Here is a 19,298-nt window from a genome sequence, read left to right on the forward strand (position 1 = left end):
GTATACGCGAACGTTCGTTTTCGGTATGCAAACCTTAATAATACAGGGGTTCGCGTAGGCAAGCGAACCTTATAATAGTCTAATATTTCACTGGAAACATAATGCTAAAATCCTACTTTCAAAGCAAATCCATAGTCAGTATTCAGTCCGGATACGATTAAAATCAATGAAATCATGCCCTACTCCGGCTCCTGAACCCGATCATCATGATCACCTCGGCGCTCGGATAACTGTGATGCTATTGGGAACGCATCAAATATCGATACTTCAAGCGATTCGGATTTTACGTTGCGTAACACCGAAAAGCTACGGTCCTGATTGGAATCGCTGGCCTTTTTGCCTGATATATCAGGTGAGCAGCGATGATTTTCCAAGTTAAAGTAATTTAATAAAAAATAATTAAAAAATGAAATATAGTGTGAGCACAGGACACCGATTCCAAACAGGGCTACGGTAAGGGTATTATTAGCACATGTTTATTACGCTCGCGGGTCATTAAAAATAATAATGACCGTTATCGGTTATTGTGTTCAGGCGATGATAAATGTTTAAGTTAAGACCGCCTTAATTTTATTCGCTGTCGCCTACGATACGCCATATATCAACGAAGTGCGACCTCAGTCTGATACGGTATCGGAGATACCGGCATCGTTCTTCCAAATTACTGCCAGTCGCATACTTTAGAATACTTCACCTACTACTATTAGGATACTTATGGGTACACTATGCTATGTCCCTATGTCTGGTTTCATTATTTATTGACTATCTGTGGCTGAAAATAAATGACACAAGTGGAGACCTACCTTAGCTATACGTGGGCCTATCATAACCTCTGTGGTCCATTGTGGTAATCCATCAGCATCAACCATTTAACGTGGGTAAATCTTTTGAACTTGACATAACTGAACAATTGCAGTAGCCTACTAAGCCCTAAGCCAGACACAATATTTTGATGATACAGTTGAAAGCAATCAAGAGATGATTGAGTTTAGTGATAACACAAACATAATATAATTGAAGTAAGTGTGTTAACCAGGAAATTAGCAAAATAATGTTGAAGATTATACAGCGTTATACAAAATTGAATGGAAAATAAAAAAAAATGCGAGTCTGAAGTATACATTTTTATGTTCAGCATTTGAAGAGACGACAGGTGTGTCTCAGTGCTACCCCTACCGCCCTTGCATTTATGCAGAATTGAATCAGAATAGGATTGTGTTATGAGTTTTGAAATTGAACGACAGAGTGTTAATTGTAGATGTAATAAGTTGTCACGCTGCAATTGCTGTTCTTCTACAAATCAAAAAATTGGTGTTTTTCTACCATTTTTGGAGCGCTCTTAATGCAACTCACTGTCGTGTGAAATATTTACTAAAGCTATATATCTGAGACTGTTTGCACAACTTGATCAGTGCTGTCATGTGGGAGATCAACCAGACATGCGATTATTCACAGAAGACATACCAACATCCCGTTAGCCTAACCATGCTACGTGACATCTGCTGAAGATTTGAGAGCAATTTCAGCATGAGTTGCCAGCTTGTCCCAAACTTCCGTTAATATGCTTGCATGATACACATGATGAACTTTCCGATAATAGTACCATACTTAGTAAGTCATCTCATAATTATCGAGTTCCCTTGCGTCGGCTATGATATTCTATAAATCATTTTGAAATACATTGAGCTCAAGCGATCTCTTCGCTACCATACCAGTGCCGTCATATTTTGTGACCCGATTGTTGATATACAATGTACCTTTCAATTCTCTACTAGTTGCTGACGATTACCCCTGACGAATGTCCGCCAAAATATTCTGGTTAAATACGTATGAATATATTGTTCAATTGTATGTTGAAGTGGTAATTGTTTTGTGAGATGTTTTCAATGTTGTTGATCTGTTATCGGATGTCCTATTGATGCTAATTATTCTATCTTCGACAGTTACTAGAGTATATGCTATACATACCGTGTTCAAATGCTGCTCTCAACATATCGCATGCGGATACGTTGGCACGTGCCGAAAATCATTTTTCCGTCAGCTTTTTCACAAGAAAGACTCCTTCACCTTAAAAAACACAAAGAAAAATGGACGTGGACTATGCCTCAGGGACATGATACCGGAATAAAAGTGAAAAACAGCTATCTATCAACCAGAAAACTCGCTCCACTTATTGTGAAAGATCCAAATTATGTGACTTGGTACGCGTGTGGCCCGACAGTTTACGATCACTCTCACGTTGGACACGGCGCAACATACTTGCAGTTTGACATGATAAGAAGAATATTGACCAAATACTTCGGACTTAATATCGCAATGGTGATGGGTATTACAAATATGGATAATAAAATCATTAACCGTGCACTATTATATGACAAAGGATTTATGGAAATAGCAGATACTTACGAATCAACGTTTATGGACGATATGAAAAATCTCAATATATTACCGCCAACATCATTTTTGCGAGTCACTGATGTAATTCCTCACATTGTTGATTTCATTCAAGATATCATCAACAAAAAACAAGCGTACGTCACAGGAAACGGAAATGTTTACTTCGATTACAACTCCGCACACCAATCGATAGCGAAGCTAATGGGTGAATATTTCGAACCTGATATCTCTATGAAGGAAAAGCGATTTGAAAAAGACGTTTCTTTATGGAAGACTGCTCGTCCTGGCGAGCCATATTGGGATGCTCCGTGGGGTAAAGGTCGCCCTGGGTGGCATATCGAGTGTTCTGTGATCGCAAGCATGTGTTTTGGAAATAACATTGACATTCACACTGGAGCTACGGACTTACGATTTCCGCACCACGAGTATGAAGTTGCGCAATGTGACGCCTACCACAGATGTCAGCAATGGGTCAATTATTTCCTACATACAGGCCATGTGAAAGTCACAGGCGATGTTAAAATGTCTAAATCGCTCGGAAACTTTGTTAGGATCGTGGATTTTTTAAACGATTGTCAAGACCCTGATATTCTACGACTGCTGTGCGCTCATAATAAGTATACTAAAAATTTTAAAATTTCAGACAAACTAAGCGAAGTTGAAATTTTTTTCGCGTCTTTAACGTCTCTATTAAAACAATGTAAAGATATCGGTAGCGGCCGGATCAAAGCAAAAGTCAACACTCCACGTATTGAACAGGCGATTCAAGTATTTGAAAAAGGGATAATAAAAGATTTTCAAGATGACTTCAATATCAGTCAAGCTTTTACCAAGTTAAGGAAGCTTATGAAACAAATTGAAACGGGATTTGTCGTCCAAGACGCTCCATCTGATGTAGTGGGTGTAATCAAGGCTATTTTTGTTATTGAAAATTTTCTGGATAATCTTGGGTTCACATTTCATAAAAGGATATAATCCTTTCGTATGTAATCCTGTAATTACAAGGCACACGATTCCGTTAAAAATTGGTAATGGCGAGAATATATTGAAAATATTCCTGTGCAAAGTCATTACATGCGTATTTTAGAGTCTTTTGGCCCTTCTCTTAGCTCATTCGATCTTTCTGAAACGTGTCTGACTCGGATATATTAGAAACCTATTTTGCAGGCCGCATATCATTCAATTTTGGCACTGCTTTGTGGGCCGTATGTTGCCCACCCCTGCTCTAGGGTACTTTCTAATTTTCGGATCAATTCTGTACCTTGATATATATTCCTGCGGTATTGTATCGGTTATTCAGCGAATAAGTATTACCTGGTTCTTTATATAATTTGCAACAATTTCTCTACTATTCATAATTATCTACGAAAATCCAAAGTATGAAGTGTTGCGGAAACATGTCGTCGTGCACCATGGCCAATTTAGCATCCTTATTACCTTAATCATCTCCAGAATGACAATTAATTACGTTTACATCACCTTAATTGTGTAACCTTCGGTATTTGAGTGTGTAGCCTCGCGCTCGACCGTTGTAAAATTATGTTTGTGATGGATGGCCAGTCATTTTCAGTTTCTCATTCCAGTGCTCTGCTGGTGAAAGTAACCAATTTCTGGTTTTCAGATACTAGGCATAGTAATAACGGTATACTATGCGGTCTTCCCTTGTTACGTGAGGAAGGTTGCAGATGGAATTGATTTTTGGTAAGTTGTTCGTGAAAAATTGCTCATGGTAGTCAAATGTTTGAAAGTGTGATATCTTGATATAACACTCTGTATCGAATTTTTGTTTCATACTTTATTCCTGGTGGCTGGTGTTATCAGCAACCTAGTCTATTGGTATATTTACAAAGTTGTAATATCACTATTAGCCTGGATGGTAATAGGCTTATTTTGGAGAGTTAATACACAAACCTTAATCAGCTTTCATTGAATGGTGCTTGACAGTTTAGTTGTAACTAAACCTGAGCCTAATGATTCGAGAACTAAAATAAGAATCACCGATCAAATTTGATGATTTGAGTGGATTAGTTGCCGTACAACTAGAAAACATATGGTGTTGTTTGGAGTGAATCTTGATGTTCTGTTCTGTGATGTTATTGGCAGCCATTGCTGGCTCTTAGTCATCACTACTAGGAGTGACGAAGCCATTTGAAATGCTCTCCGAATCTCATGACTAGGGCAATTTTTTTTACCCAAAAAACGGAAGTTTTTGACATTTTTTCACCTTACGAACTTAATTTTGACAAAAATTTGCCCTCGTGTATGTTAACTAGGCGTTTTCACACATAATGTTAGAAATTTACTACATATTATCATTTCTGGTTGGAACGTCTGTCTGTCCTTCCAAAGTAGTACGTTATAGCATGAAAAAACTTTTTGACTTGAAAACTGACAAATTTTTTCACGAAAAAACTCTATTTTAACGAAATCTGAACCTATGAAGAATTCCAGTAGTTACATCATGCATTATCGTAGAAATAATTAAAACTTGTTGTAGTCCAACGAAAGATACTTTCCTGCATTCTTGTAGTAGCTTGTCAATAATGGAGAAAGAACGTTCAACAGCAGTTGTTGGCTGGTAACACTGAAGTTGTGCATACACCGTGTTGCTTCATTCGGACAATGTTGACTACATCACAATTTTTCATCGTGCGCCTCTTGATATATGAACCAATGCCCACGCAGTCTTGCTTCAGTTAGGATATTGCGGTACGTTGAGCATAACACCCTGTCAACCTATTTGTTTTATTTCACCTTTTATGATTCACAAGGAGTAGACAATGGGCCTTCTACAACGGTAGGCCTATTAAGTAGGCTACGAGATGTGAAATGTCGAATGATAAGTTCACTGACAGTGCAAACGAACGAAATGCAGGTTGCAAAAAATTTTGACTTCGTAAACAGTTTTTTGACCTAACAGCACAATCGTGACAAAATTTTGCATAGGAATTGTATCTAGTTAGTTGTGTTTTAGTTTGTTGCGGATATCTAAAGGTTGTTAGTTCTAGTTGCTATTTCTCAATAGTAAATAGTAAACAGTTCTAGTTGCGGATTTTAAAAAGTCAGCAGTTAATACAAATCTGGTCATAGCTAAATTATCTTTATGAGATCGAATTATTCGTTTACAATCCACTGACAGGTGCCGATGGCGGGTACTTTGAACTCAGGTGATGTGAGCAGAAGTTTATCCGGGGACTCTACCTCATCGTTGTTTGACGACAACGTCCCAAACACAACCACTACCTCATCCAACATACCTCAAAGACCGGCCAGGCTGCACACCGATCACTTCAATGGCTTCCAAGCGGCCGTGCCGCTGCTGGACAGGCAACCGTCCGGGACACTGCTGGACGGGATCCTGCAAAACCTGTCGCTGTGGGACAGCAAAGTGAACCGGCTGAAATACTGTACCTGCTCCGATGGAATTCAAGCTACCTCGTACTGTTCGGTGTGCAAGGATTACTTGTGCGAAAAGTGCGTTTCGGCGCACAGCAGAGTCAAAGTAACAAGGGATCATCCCATTGAAAAAATGGATTCGTCGGTTAGTTTGTTTGTTTACTGTTTGTTTAATTTGCAATATTGCAAGGTTGTGATACAATTGATCCAACACCCACCTTCAGGCTTGTGCAAAATAGCAATCTAGCTAGTCGACGGTAAACTAGCTTTTAGCTACTGGATTTTTGAGTAGTTCTAGTTCTATCTATAGTTGTGCATTTAAAAACAACTTGACAACAACTGTAGTCGTTTGGCGTGAATCATAATACCGGTGTACTATTGTGTTATGTTCTGGCAGATTGCAGCCATTGCTAGCTCAGAGTCATTACTGCTAACAGTGGCGTAGCCAAGGGGTGGGTTTTAGGTGTGAAAATTTCTCCGATTTTAAACTTGTACTGATGTTGACATGAAAAGTCGATCCTATTACGATGAAATAAAAATTGATAAGTTGCTTTCGGAATGAATCTAGTTGATTGTGTTCTAGTTGGATTTTTAGAGATCTTTAGTTCTAGTTACGCGTTGTGAAAATCCAGTAGTTGGTGCACCTCGGTCTGCAGCTAATGATTTACGGTGGGCACACCTATGATAAATGCTTGAAGAATTGACCACCGTAAATACTATTTTATTCAAATCCGAAATTTTTCAACTGCAATAACCCCGCTTCCACTGGTTGGAATTGAGTCAGATTTGGTGAGCATCGTTTTTATAGACAACCTAACAATTTCATGGTGTGAACTGAAAATAAGTCATTTTTGAACACCCCTAATGTACTGTTCTACAAGGAGGCTTCCACTCAGCTACTGCTATTGTTCTTTGATCAGCTGGCCTGTATTGTCACAGAATGATGAATATTGAACATGAATTGCATTGGAAAATTTTCAGGTCCCTGTCATTTGAGATGCTACATTAGTGCAGTATCACAATTTTGAGATTTTTCTAGGACTTGACTGAGCAACGCATGTCCAGATGACCTGTGATTGTCCCAGGCTGAGACCTTTGAACAACTTCCTAGGTGGCTAGTACTGCTGTTAATTGAAAGCAAACGTGGGTGGAGATGCCTTTGGTGCATTCTACAATAGGCATGATATCTGTTTGAAGAGGTCGTAAAGGTTTGCCATATTCTCCTTGATCTGGCGCTTTAGGGCTTAGGCTACACAATGAGAAAATGTATTGAATATGACAGCAGAAAAGTGACCATTTCAAAAGTTCTAATTCACCATGCCAGTGTTTAGGCAATATCATTGTATTACATCAATCTTTTAGCTACAGTATTTTCGTGTATACACTATATGTTATTAAATCTGGATCAACTAGTCACTACACTGTTCACATATTCATGATGAGGTCAACCTTTTTGCATCATAATAGAAAATGTCCCATGCCAGACACTTGTGGAATACCTATCAAACGACTAATTGTTACCACTTTGTCAAATATTTCCTGACATTATACGTCCCACTTAGAATTCAAGCTTGTAACAGCAGCCACCACACTCTCAAATGTACCTACAGTGTAGTATTCATCATGTAATTAGAGCAGTGCTGTGATTAATCATCGGTTTGAATTATGATATCATACTAGTGCAAATCAAAATTCACATCCTCTGATATTAGATTTAATAAAAAATTTATTTCCCCGCCACCGCAAATGGTGGGTTTTGATCTGTGTTTATGTACTACATTTTCACAAGGTGACCGAAGTCGCGATTGTATTTATTTTAATGTGCATTTTCAATTATGTTGAAATTTTGCCGAAATAAAATATTACAAACAAAAAATGGCAAATGTGATTTTTTCAGATTTTATTTATTTTTGAATAATGTAGTATAATATCATCCATCACTTTTGTATATTTTACAGAGTTTCGAACAACCTTCCGGTAGGAATGATGGTATCACCACGGGCGGCTGCACTCGGCAGCTCGGACGCCCATTCAAATTCACTTGCGATGTACACGTGGATAACACTGTCCACCTCTACTGCGAATCATGTTCTATGGTATTGTGACAGCATTTCGATGGTTTTATTACGTTTCGTAACTCAATTCAACGGTTTCTTTGAAAAGCCCATATGCGAAAAGTGTGCATTGCTCAACCATTCTACCGGACACCGTATTCAATATCTCCAGCAAATCATCGACGGGAGCCGTACCGTTTTGGGGTCTTTAATCGCACAGTCAAGGTATTGTATGGCAATCATTTTATGTATGAAACAATTTGTCTCGTAAACGAAAATTCAGCAAATACTTGTTTAGAAGTGGTACACACCAACGCTATCCTAGCCTATCATATGTCCAAAATTTTCCATAACACGGTAGCATCCATCATCATAAAACTAATGCAGTCTGATAGCATCAGAATGTTTGGTATCTAATATTCGATCCTACCTACAGATAAAGATGACAAATTGCATGATTGAAATTTTATGGTGCACTCTTTCAACTCATGATGTTGTCCATGTGTTCTGGATACTAAATTATGTGTCGTAGGCTATCTAGATTTTGGTTGTTCTGTGACTATGCATGGGCATTGCCCATCTAATTCGATTCAAATAATAATCTAGTTTGAATTGGGGATTTCTAGTTGAATCACGTGTTTCAAGGGTGAATTAAGCGTAATGAATTACATCAGTTGTATTTTGTTAATTGGCAAAGTGGCGATGATTGTCAGCTTGCAAGAACAATATGACTAGTCTTGTGTGAGGCGATCAAGTGCTCCATATCAAATCGAATTCAGAATGTAATTACAACAGAAGTAAGTCGCTTAGTCCAAAGAATTCTAACCTTCATTTATTGAGAAATTTGGCGCTGTCTTTGTGATATGACACCATTTATGTGTGGTTCTATAGAAGTTTCCGCAATTTTGGCTATTGGGTTTCTTTTGAAGGAAATGCTACACTACTTTTAAGCTGTTTGGTACCAAACTTGAAGCATGGTGAAGAAGATATGCGACACTATTTGTAAGCTTTTTGGTACAACACTTGCAGCATGGTGAAGAAGATGAGTCGAAAATAGCCCATGAACTCTATATCATATCAGAAAATGTTTTAAATTACTAAATCAGTTCGAAATTTGCTATTATATTTCTCTAATTGATGAGCCTTCAGATCACACACATTTTGCAATTATGAATAAAATTGAAGTATATTTGGCGGACCGACTGTTAAGAACCCCCGGGGTGGGAGCGATTGTGCATGAAACCGCCTACGCTTTCGCATTTAGAACGAAAATCGATTCTTTCACGCAACTGTCGGCCAATATTCTCACAAGAATCAAAACAATAGACATGCAAGCCAACGACGCGTGCTCCGAAATTCAGGCCGTCTTTCACGAGATATACGCGTCGATCGAAAAAAGACAGAGGGAATTGATGGCCAGCGTGCAGCAGAGGAAACAGGTGATTTGGAGAGTCATTCCGTGATATGTGTAATCCGTTTTTCTATTATTTTCTATTTGTTTTTTGTTTCTCTACCATCACAGTCTTAATTTCATCTTAAATCTAGGCTTGTTATAACTGTGTTTATGGTCGTTCGCTCCTGATTCATTTGAAACGTTTGGAGCAGAGGATTTTGAACTTTTCTATCCCGTACCGCTGATAGGAAGGTCATCACATCAAACTGAACTCTATTCAGGATATTCCAGGCCTAAAATAAGCTTACTAATTACTAGGCAAGGTAGTGACATACCCACAAGCAACGTCATAGTCGAAGGATAATCTGGTTTGATGACCTATTGTCAGTTCACGGACCCCGTAAGACTATTTCGTGGACCCCAGTATATAAAACCCCTGGTTTGGGGTGAATATATACCCTACAGCAGTGTTTCTTGAACTTTTTCGGGCACGCTCCGCTTGTTTTCTTTGAGCTGTTGTATGGACCCCCTGATCGAGAAGTTTGTGAAGCTAATGACTAAAAAAAGGTCATCACTTTTGCACATCCCTAAACATGGTCTCACACTTCCATCTGGTCTAGTCTTTGCCTAAAAAGCTGCCTGATGACTAAAAACAGTCGTAATTTTTGCTTGTGACCTGTGGTGAGCGTAAAATAAGTACAGATGTCAGAAATAAGGACATATCTTCTGAAGCAGTGCTTCCCAACCTTTTTTAGTTCGCGATTAACTTTTAATGCAAGTTTTATTACGCGACCCACATTGAGATGAGACAAAACGAATGAAAAACAAATTGATGAGAGAAGGAACAATGTATTGTAGACACATGCGCTTTACTATTAATGCAAAATTGATCTTGCATATTCGATATCATTAGATCGAGTCTGGGATTGATTGGATTGATTTTCCCACTCGCGAAATCAGAAATTGTGATACATCTATTTTCGATTAACCACCACGGGTAAGGTCGTCAATATTTCAGAAGTTTTTTTTATGCCTATAAAATTGCAACCATTTCAATCGAAAAATTGCTGGCTTTTCATAACCAGCAAGAGCCACTCCATACAACATATTGAATAGAAACTGGTATCATTTTGAGATGCTTCGCGATTCGCACACTGGGAAGCACTTACAGTTGTAGATTCTACATTGGCCTCTTATGGACCACTTAGAACTTGCCCAGTACTACATGGACCCGAGGCTAATAACCCCTCTCCTATAGTAATATGCTTGTTTCATTGTAATTCTCAAGTTTTCTGTCTTCACAAGGTCATTTCTTTTGTGTACAGGTGAAGTTTCAAACCCTGCACGGTAAATTTGACGAGATTTGCGAGCAATCCAGCAATTTGAAGAAGCTCACGGATAGCATACAGAGAGAATGTGAATTTTCGAATGGCGTCAATGTCATTACAGGTTGGTGGAGGTGTTGCCTTTCTAGCCTGCAGGCGTTTCCTTGTCTTCTGTTTGTTTTCCTTGTTCAACATATCGCATTACACCGGCTTTAGATAGTAAAGTGTGATTTGTGCTGTGGTATTAATGCTTCTCTTCTTGTGGTGATTCTCAATTTAGGTGCTACACATCATTTGAATACCGAGCAGTTAGCTTACTATCAGCATCGGTTTATTAATAATTTCATTATTTTAAAACACTACAAGACTCTGCGATACAATGAAAAGAAAGGAAACGACTTAGAGTAGTCTTTATAATCAGACACCCACTCATCTAGTTACAAGCTGGTTGTAATTTGCAGGATGTATTGGTTGCAAAATTTATTGATAAGCCAGTTCGCTAATACTAGGGTTACCGTATTTTGGAAATCTGAAAAGAGACATTTTTTCAGAATTTTCAGACTTGCAAAACCGGAGGAGAATTCTCAAAAAACGGTAAATCTTTCCCACTTTGCGGTCGGTTGACCAAAAAAAAAGGTCAACTTTCTCGCTCAGCGCCCAAAATACCGTTTTTTCCTCCACATTGTCTGGTGGTTGACTAAAAAAAAGGTCAACTTTCCGCCCAGCTCCCGAAATACCCGCCGGAACGTCGCTCCGGTGCTGATTTACGGCATATCAGTCCAATTTTGCAGTAAATATGACCTAAATTCTCTAAAAAGAGGACAAAAGGGCGTCCTCCGAGGACACTTTCAAAAAAGTCAAAAAAGAGGACAAATCCTCTTAAAAGAAGACGTATGGTAACCCTAGCTAATACGATGTTAGCTTGCCTGTGTTGTTCGGTGATCGAATATGCGTAGGTAATCAGTAGAGATGTTCGAAAATAACTTTTTTTTTGGATTCCAGGGATTCCACTTACTAAATTGGTGGGTTGCCTAAAAAAACGGTGCACACCAAATTTCGCGCAATTCCAACTGGTAGATGTGAACGCACGGGAGTTAGAAAATTTTGAATTCATTAAAAAATAAATTTAAATTCTCAAATTTGACTGTCAACCCAATGCAAGTGTTACGTCAGAATTTGGTGCATGAATGTGCCATTTACCTGACTCACACCCCTCGCTATTATGGAAATCTGACAAATACATTACATCTATTTTCCGTGGTTGGAAAGCAAGAAGTTACAACTTGCAAGCGACGCGTTTCTATGTAACGCGTTTTCTGGTTCAGCCAAAGAAAGATTGACGACGGAGCTCACAAACGCAGAACGAGCCTTGTCAAAGAACGCCTATTTCGATGACGACTCAATCATCTTTGTACCGCCCGACGGCGCGATAATCACGGCTATAAGCAACCTCGGCAAGGTGGCGACCCGCCACGAAAACTTGAACATGGCCATTTCTCGGGCTCCCCATACAATGGCGTCCAACTTGTCCTCGCTGGTGATCGGCCAGCACCTTCCCCGTTTGGGAGACATGACCGGGGCCGCGCAGAACAGCGTCAAGGAGCAAAGCGTGTATCTACCTCATCAAATGCTTGAAAAGCAGGTATGTCGTTTGAGGTGGCGTGTGTCCGTGTGCCTGACATCGGTATTTCAGTTACGAATTACTTCTACTTTTTTCGGTAATAGTATTTTTCCTGCTTCACTCATTGTGGTTAGGATTGTTGTGAACAGGGCATAGTCTGGTAACGCATGGAACATGAAAACACCATATTCCATACTCGCTTCCCCCTTTCCATACCATAACTGATACATTTTCCGTACTTTCTCAGTTGCACAATATCTAAGATTGGTATATAGGTATACGTATGGTTGGTTGCCTATTCAATCAATTTGTCAAATGTAAAGTAGTCCAGCTTTGTCGCGGTTGTGGCAAAATTGCGAAAGTATGGAATTATGGAGAAAAATTTACACACCATACTTGCACGTTTCCATATTCCATGCCAGAATTTTATTCTATTTTTTTATACAATACCATACTATGGCCAGATTATGATTTTTCACTTACTGATACTACCGTATTGAAAAATTTTTATTTAAAAATAATTTAGAATCATTTTGTACTCAATCAAAAACGCGTCTACTCGCTTCTGGCGTAGTAAGATTGAATCTAAAACCAGGGTTGTCACCAAGCAACAAGATTTGTAGTTAATCTTACTTTTACTGTTTCGGCTCGACTCAGGTCTGGGTCTGGGAGTAAAGGGTCGTGTCCGAGTCATAGTGTTGGCCGTTGGGACTCGAGTCCGGGTCATCATGTTCACTCTCGAGTTCAGATCATGTTCAAGCCAGTTTTTTACAACTATGTTTGGGTAATATCAAATGCGTTCATTATTAGTAGCCTATGCTGATTTCCTCGCTCAGTTTCTAGCTCTCTTTTTCAAGTGTCAGTACTGATAGACGAAATATTGAGAATGTGATAACTAGGGCGTTTTTTTTGACATGTCAAAAGAAGTCAAAATTAGGTCAAAATTGTAGCGTTTAGTCAAAAAACAGTCAAACTTGTTTACAAAGTTGAAACTTTTTTGCAACCTGCATTTCGTTACTATCGTAGATTTTGCACTGTCGATGAACTTATCATTTGACATTTCACAGCTTGTAGCCTACTTTATAGGCTACCGTTGTAGATGGCCCATTGTCTGCTCATTGTGAATCATAAACATTCGAATGAAGCAAATTGGCTTACATGGTGTTATACACAACATACCGCAAGATCCCAACTGAAGCATGGTTCTTATATCAAGAAGCGCATGATGAAAAATTGTGATGTAGACACCATTGCCAGAATGAAGCAACACGGTTTGTCACCAGCAGTGTTCGCACTACTTCAGTGTTGTCAGCCAACAACTGCTGCTGTTGAACGTTCTTTCTCAATTCTTGGCAAGCTACTTGGTAAGGATAGACACTGTCTACCCGGGAATGTAGGAAAGTATCTTTCGTTGTACTACAAAATTTTTCAAGTATTTCTACCATAATGCGTCATGTAACTACTGGAATTCTTCATAGGGCCAGACTTCGTTAAAATAAAGTTTTTTCATGTAAAAATTTGTCAGTTTTGGAGGAAAAAAAGTTTTTTTTTCAGGCCAAACTACTTCGTAAGGACAGACAGTTCCAACCAGAAATGAAGAGAAGTAGTACAATTCTAGCATCATGTGGGAAAACACCTAATTTGCATACGTTAGGTCAACATTAAGATTTTTAGGGTCAAAAAATGTCAAAATTAAGATTTTTTAGGTCAAAATCTTCAGTTTTTTGAGTAAAAAAAATCGCCCTAGTGATGACTTTACTATTCTTCGAAGTGACAATGATATGCCTGTCATGACTGTCCGAGCCTGTCAAAAATTAACAATGAAAACCTTTTTTTTCAACCAGGACGAATCCTTTTCTATCGCGAAGCCCATCACTTTCGAAGACAACCGGCCCGGCGTTTCCAACGATCTCAGGGAAATCTTACGAGGACCGCCGCCCCCGCAAACGGTCCGCGTCTCCAAGCCCCGTCTGTCTTTCGGCGGCATGGGCGAGCGTGACGGGCAGCTGTGCCGGCCCTGGGGCGTCGCCTGTGACAGGGCCGGCAATTTTGTCGTCGCAGACCGCAGCAATAACAGAATCCAGGTTTTTTCACCAGACGGGTCTTTTGTGAGGAAGTTCGGCGTGGCTGGGTCTCAACCGGGGCAATTTAATCGCCCGGCGGGGCTATCGGTCGACGTACATGATCGTGTAGTTGTCGCTGACAAAGACAATCATCGGATTCAAGTGTTCTCGTTAGACGGAGACTTTCTCTTTACTTTTGGGGACAGGGGTTCGAAGAACTCCCAGTTTTATTACCCCTGGGACGTGGCGACCGATTCAAAAGGTTTAATCGCGGTCACCGACACTAGGAATCATCGGATACAAATATTCGATCCAAACGGAAAGTTCTTGGGGAAATACGGTTTCGAAGGAGTGCTGTGGAAGCATTTTGATTCGCCACGCGGGATATATTTCACAAATAATGACGCGAATTTAGTGGTGACCGACTTCAACAACCACAGACTCGTGATTATACCATCTGATTTACAGTCGGCTAGGTTTCTGGGAGCGGAAGGTTTTCAGCCGTCGCAGTTTATGAGACCACAAGGCGTGGCTGTTGATAAGCACGGTAATTATATCGTGGCCGACTCTAGGAATAACAGGCTGCAGGTGTTTTCGCCTGCGGGCAACGTGATTGTTATCGTCGGCGGCCAGCAGGGGGGTAATGGGGAGGAGATGGACAGGCCCTCGGGCCTGGCTGTGTCTCCGGACGGCGGTATCGCTGTTGTGGATTTTGGGAATAACCGCGTTTTGGTGTACTGATGGCGAACGTGATTTTTCTGCTTTACTGTTGTCGTCCGACAAGATAATGCAATTCTGTATTCAATACCTCAATATGCCATTCAATGGCATGTAAAAATTGAATGAGTTCCCTCGACAAGGATTTTTTTATCGTGTTTGGATGCGAGGCACCGGATGAGTTTTATATAGACCGCTCTCGCGATAATATGTGATCTGTGTGGAAATTATGGCTTAGTGATATTAAGTGTCCAAGGGAATTGCGTCAGTCCAAAATTAGCGAAATCCATTGAGGATTTACGAACTACCGATTGCTTCATTTTTGTAACAAAAACAAAATTTTAGCAACTCAAACTGTTTTATGTAAAGGGCTGTGGAGATTGTTAATATACCAAGTCTGGAAACCTTAAACACACTGACTCTAAATCCTAATATTTTCTACACGGAACTCATACTCCAATATTCCTGCAAATCTGCTCAGAAAAGTTATGGGTTCATTTCGTTTTAGTTGAATTATTATAATCAACCTATTGTTGGAATTGAAAAAAATCCTGCTCGCAGAAAGACATTTGGCTTATAAAGAATGTGAAAAACTTGATGATTTCTGTAAATGCAACTACACTTTTTAGTAACATTTTTTTGACAAACTCCCAACTCCAAAGCCCGTTACAAAATTTCTGTGACTACATCAAGAGAAAATTTAACAAAACTCCAGACTCCACAGCCCCGATACTTATAACAAGATAAATTTTGCGAGCTGTTTAGTGTGTATGAAAAATCGGTGGTTAATTCTTCCCCCACCTGTACTGTAATACTCGGAAGAGTAAAAATATATCAGATCCGCCGCCACTTAGTCGAATTGTAACGGCGGTCAGATCGAATTCAGGGATTCATTTTGTGTGTTGAAATGTGTGTGACACAAAAACAAAGCATCATTAACGCGAGTACTGGTAAGCAGGTTAACTTGAGACTGTCTACCCCAATACCGATTCTACCTCACGTTTTATTCAAACGCTTCATTGCAGTTCTGCCCAAACGCTGATCAACTTGATAGTGGTTCACGGCAATCTCATTGCCCTTTCTCTTGTAAGTCGTAATGTTAGATTCGATCTCTTTACGTTATTATTAACCGTGCTTATATTTTAACCTCAAAGTAACTTATTCAGGGGACTTGATGGTATTGTGCACACAAAGTGCGTGCGTGTTTTATTGTTGGGAACATTTGCGTGCTTGTATATGTGTTCGAAAGCGGGATCAACAGTACAGTATCTTGCACAGTTCCGCCTGTTTGCTTTTAATTGCTTCTTCTTTAGGAGTAGACGGGTTTTCTAGACTCTGTCGAATGACAATTGCTTTGTGTTTTCCGACTCAACTTTGAATTGATTTTTTGTCAAGTTTTTAGCTGTCCCTAAAGGGGCTGTAATGTTTGTTGCCTCCCTGCTTTTGCATTTTGATAGCAATCCTTCGGTTGAAAGGTCCAACCAAATGGTTGTTTGTATTGTTGCGAGCGAACCGCTCTCGGCTAGCTTTTCTGCTTCAGACTATGACATAAAGTGAAACCATGATGTAGGTTTGTAATTGTTGTATATATCAAATGTAGGGTTACCATGCGTCCTCGTTTTTCAAGAAATCTAAAATGTCCTTCGAGGACGCCCAAATGGCAATTTATCCCCCTTTATAGCTTTGAGAGTTGGGCGATTGTACAGAGACAACTAAAAACAGCCTTAAACATGAAATCTTGATTTCGACAACAACAAAAAAGCTGACTCTGGCCGACTATATGTCAGGACGTGTCTTTCGGGAGTCGAGCCAAAAAATGACCTTTTTTATCATTTATTTTGGTCAACCCATCACTATTAGTAGTAAAATTTCCAAATTTCCAGTGTTAATGAACACTACTTCATCTTTTGTGACTTGTAAAAAGTGTCCGCTTTTTCGGATCTCAGAATATGGTAACCCTACAAATGAGATCTTGTTGCTTTCAGACAATTCAATTCCTGAAGACTGACTTACAATTTGTACATAGTTGATTACTTCCCCGGGCCAATAGCAGACCGTACCGACAACTGGAAAGATATCGGTAGCTTAGTCACACATTATTTTATCTCCATTTATTAATGATAATTTTGATTCTTACACAGAGCATATGTGGAGTTCCTACATCGTAATCTGAAAGATAGTCTCTTGAAAAACGTGTAAGAAACATAATTATTAATTTGTGAGTGTACCTAAAATTTGTCAATGAATGATCTGCATATGGTTTAATGTAAGCCTACTGATTTAGGACATGATTGTTACTTTTATCATAACAATAATATGTCCCTAATTTCATGCAGGAGTTGATGAGCCTTCTCGATCAAATATCTCCTTACATAAGAAAGCATATCATACAGTACCTCATTTAGTGATCGGTTTTTCATTGGCATTGAATTTTTGCATCTGCGTTTTCAGTGGGAGTGGTATTTTTATGGCATTCATACGTCACAGTATAGACCTGCTCTTGTTAACTCATATTTTGTAGGCATTGCGCCAATTCTAGTTTGCATATGTGCATTGTACATTGTTCAGACCAAGTGCCAACTATAGCGTGTTCTTTACCCATTGGATGAGGTGTGTAAAAATGAGGTCTGAATGTTATTTGTTCTAAATCTGATTTGTGATTTCGTGAAAATATTGCATCGCTAAGCTCACACTTGGTTGCAGTAGTGTCAGTTTTGTTGAAGTAAGCGCAAAACGTTCACTTCTGTATGCAGTTGTGTTGATCAGGCCTGTACCCTTGCATTCATATGTGCATGTACCACTACGAGCATGTCTTATTTTTTGCTGCTTAGATATCTGAAACTGTAGCAGCGATTTCGTACTTGTGGCCCTTTTGATTTGGTGGTTTTCTGAAACACAACCGTAGTCTTCATCACACATAAAATCTACCTCAATTATTTCTATAAAAAAATCCAGGCCTCCCCATTTCACTATTGTAATATAACCATGAGCTGCTGCACACCCAAATTTGTGTCGATGAATGATAGTCGTCATCTGTATCTTGAACATTAGTAGCTGATAAATTTTGATGTTTATCAATGATAACGTTATCATTTCCTGACATACAATGACATTTAATTACCCCTGGTATCAAATCAATAGTTGTAAATAGTGTGACCGACATGTACCTCAATCCAATTAGTTCTGTGTTTGATTATATCATGATGTAGTTTGTTGATGAGTTAGTGCTTACAGATAACGATGTCAATGAACGATGCTACCTCTCTTGTGTGTTGTAATTGGAATTGACTTGGGCGTAGGAGATGAAGTTAAATAGTGACAGGCTTTGGGTTGTCCAGATCTAGGTGCTTGTGTATTTTATCCTAAGTGAGAGTAATCTTGCAATCGATGGTACCCTAAATGACCTATTCACCTTATGAACACATCACTTGTGGTCATGGGTGAGATTTTGGATAACTACAGCACATCTTTAGATGGAAGATGGAACTCCATATGTCCCTGCATATTTATCAATTCAATATGCAATAATTGCGATACAGGAGTCATAGGAATAGGACGTACTAGTAGGCTATATGTTTGCCAGAGGTGGTCAAAGTAGTCCATAAAGCTACTCAAGTAGAAGTAGCGACGAAAAATCTACTCAAGTACGAGTAGAAGTGCTTCTTCCATAAGCCACCGAAAACTACTTGAAGTAGAATTGACTGACTTTAAATCTACTCACGTAAGTAAGTAGTTTTGAAAACAGTCTTAATTCGTTCGCATGGACTGTCAAAAGCTACGAATTGGGCTATGCGGAAGGTGCAGAGAGCTTGATTCGTATTGATGTATTCCAGGAGGTATCAATTTTCGACAGAATAAGCATTCTTTCACATCATGGGAAGCAAATTATAGTATTGATATGAAAATGCGATACTAACGCTTTGTTTATTAGAAGACCCCATTTTAGAGAATGGCATGGCGCCATACCGCATATTATGAGGCCCCAAGTTTAGACGAAGAGCAATACGGAAAAGTAGTATCGGATACGGTTTCATAAAAAATATTGTGGATCGTTAAATTTATTTTAGCCAGACTGTTTAGAGTCAAGTGTACCTGTTTGATGCTGGTGTGATCAGACTAGATGACCTTCACGGTCTTATCGATCATTCCTATCTAATACCGAATACTGTGCACGAATATTTTCTGTACCACTGCCGTGTGTTATGTATTTTGGTTGGATGAAAATAAAGACTCTCTCTTTTTAGTGTAGCTTTATTTTTGGAAAATAGAGGCATTACTACACTACACTTGCTTTTATCCTTCACAATATGTTATGCAGACAAAAAAAATGAT

General features: G+C 39.2%; 2 protein-coding genes across 2 annotated transcripts; both read left to right on the forward strand.

Moving 5' to 3' along the window:
• The first annotated feature begins 259 nt into the window (after positions 1-259).
• Positions 260-4,019, forward strand: LOC145456814 (putative cysteine--tRNA ligase, mitochondrial). Its single transcript, XM_080334933.1, has one exon. It carries the CDS (start codon positions 1,978-1,980, stop codon positions 3,370-3,372), a length of 1,395 nt encoding a protein of 464 aa, XP_080191059.1. The 5' UTR covers positions 260-1,977; the 3' UTR covers positions 3,373-4,019.
• LOC145456813 (E3 ubiquitin-protein ligase TRIM71-like) lies at positions 3,963-18,230 on the forward strand. The gene is made up of 8 exons (XM_080334932.1): positions 3,963-4,098; positions 5,537-5,938; positions 7,752-7,889; positions 7,957-8,072; positions 9,112-9,286; positions 10,566-10,689; positions 11,891-12,207; positions 14,031-18,230. Exons 2-8 carry the CDS (start codon positions 5,543-5,545, stop codon positions 14,988-14,990), a joined length of 2,226 nt encoding a protein of 741 aa, XP_080191058.1. The 5' UTR covers positions 3,963-4,098; positions 5,537-5,542; the 3' UTR covers positions 14,991-18,230.
• The last annotated feature ends 1,068 nt before the right edge of the window (positions 18,231-19,298 follow it).

This window comes from Botryllus schlosseri, chromosome 15, assembly GCF_051294905.1.
Source record: "Botryllus schlosseri isolate E-star chromosome 15, Bs_hap1, whole genome shotgun sequence".
Classification (NCBI taxonomy): Eukaryota; Metazoa; Chordata; class Ascidiacea; order Stolidobranchia; family Styelidae; genus Botryllus; species Botryllus schlosseri.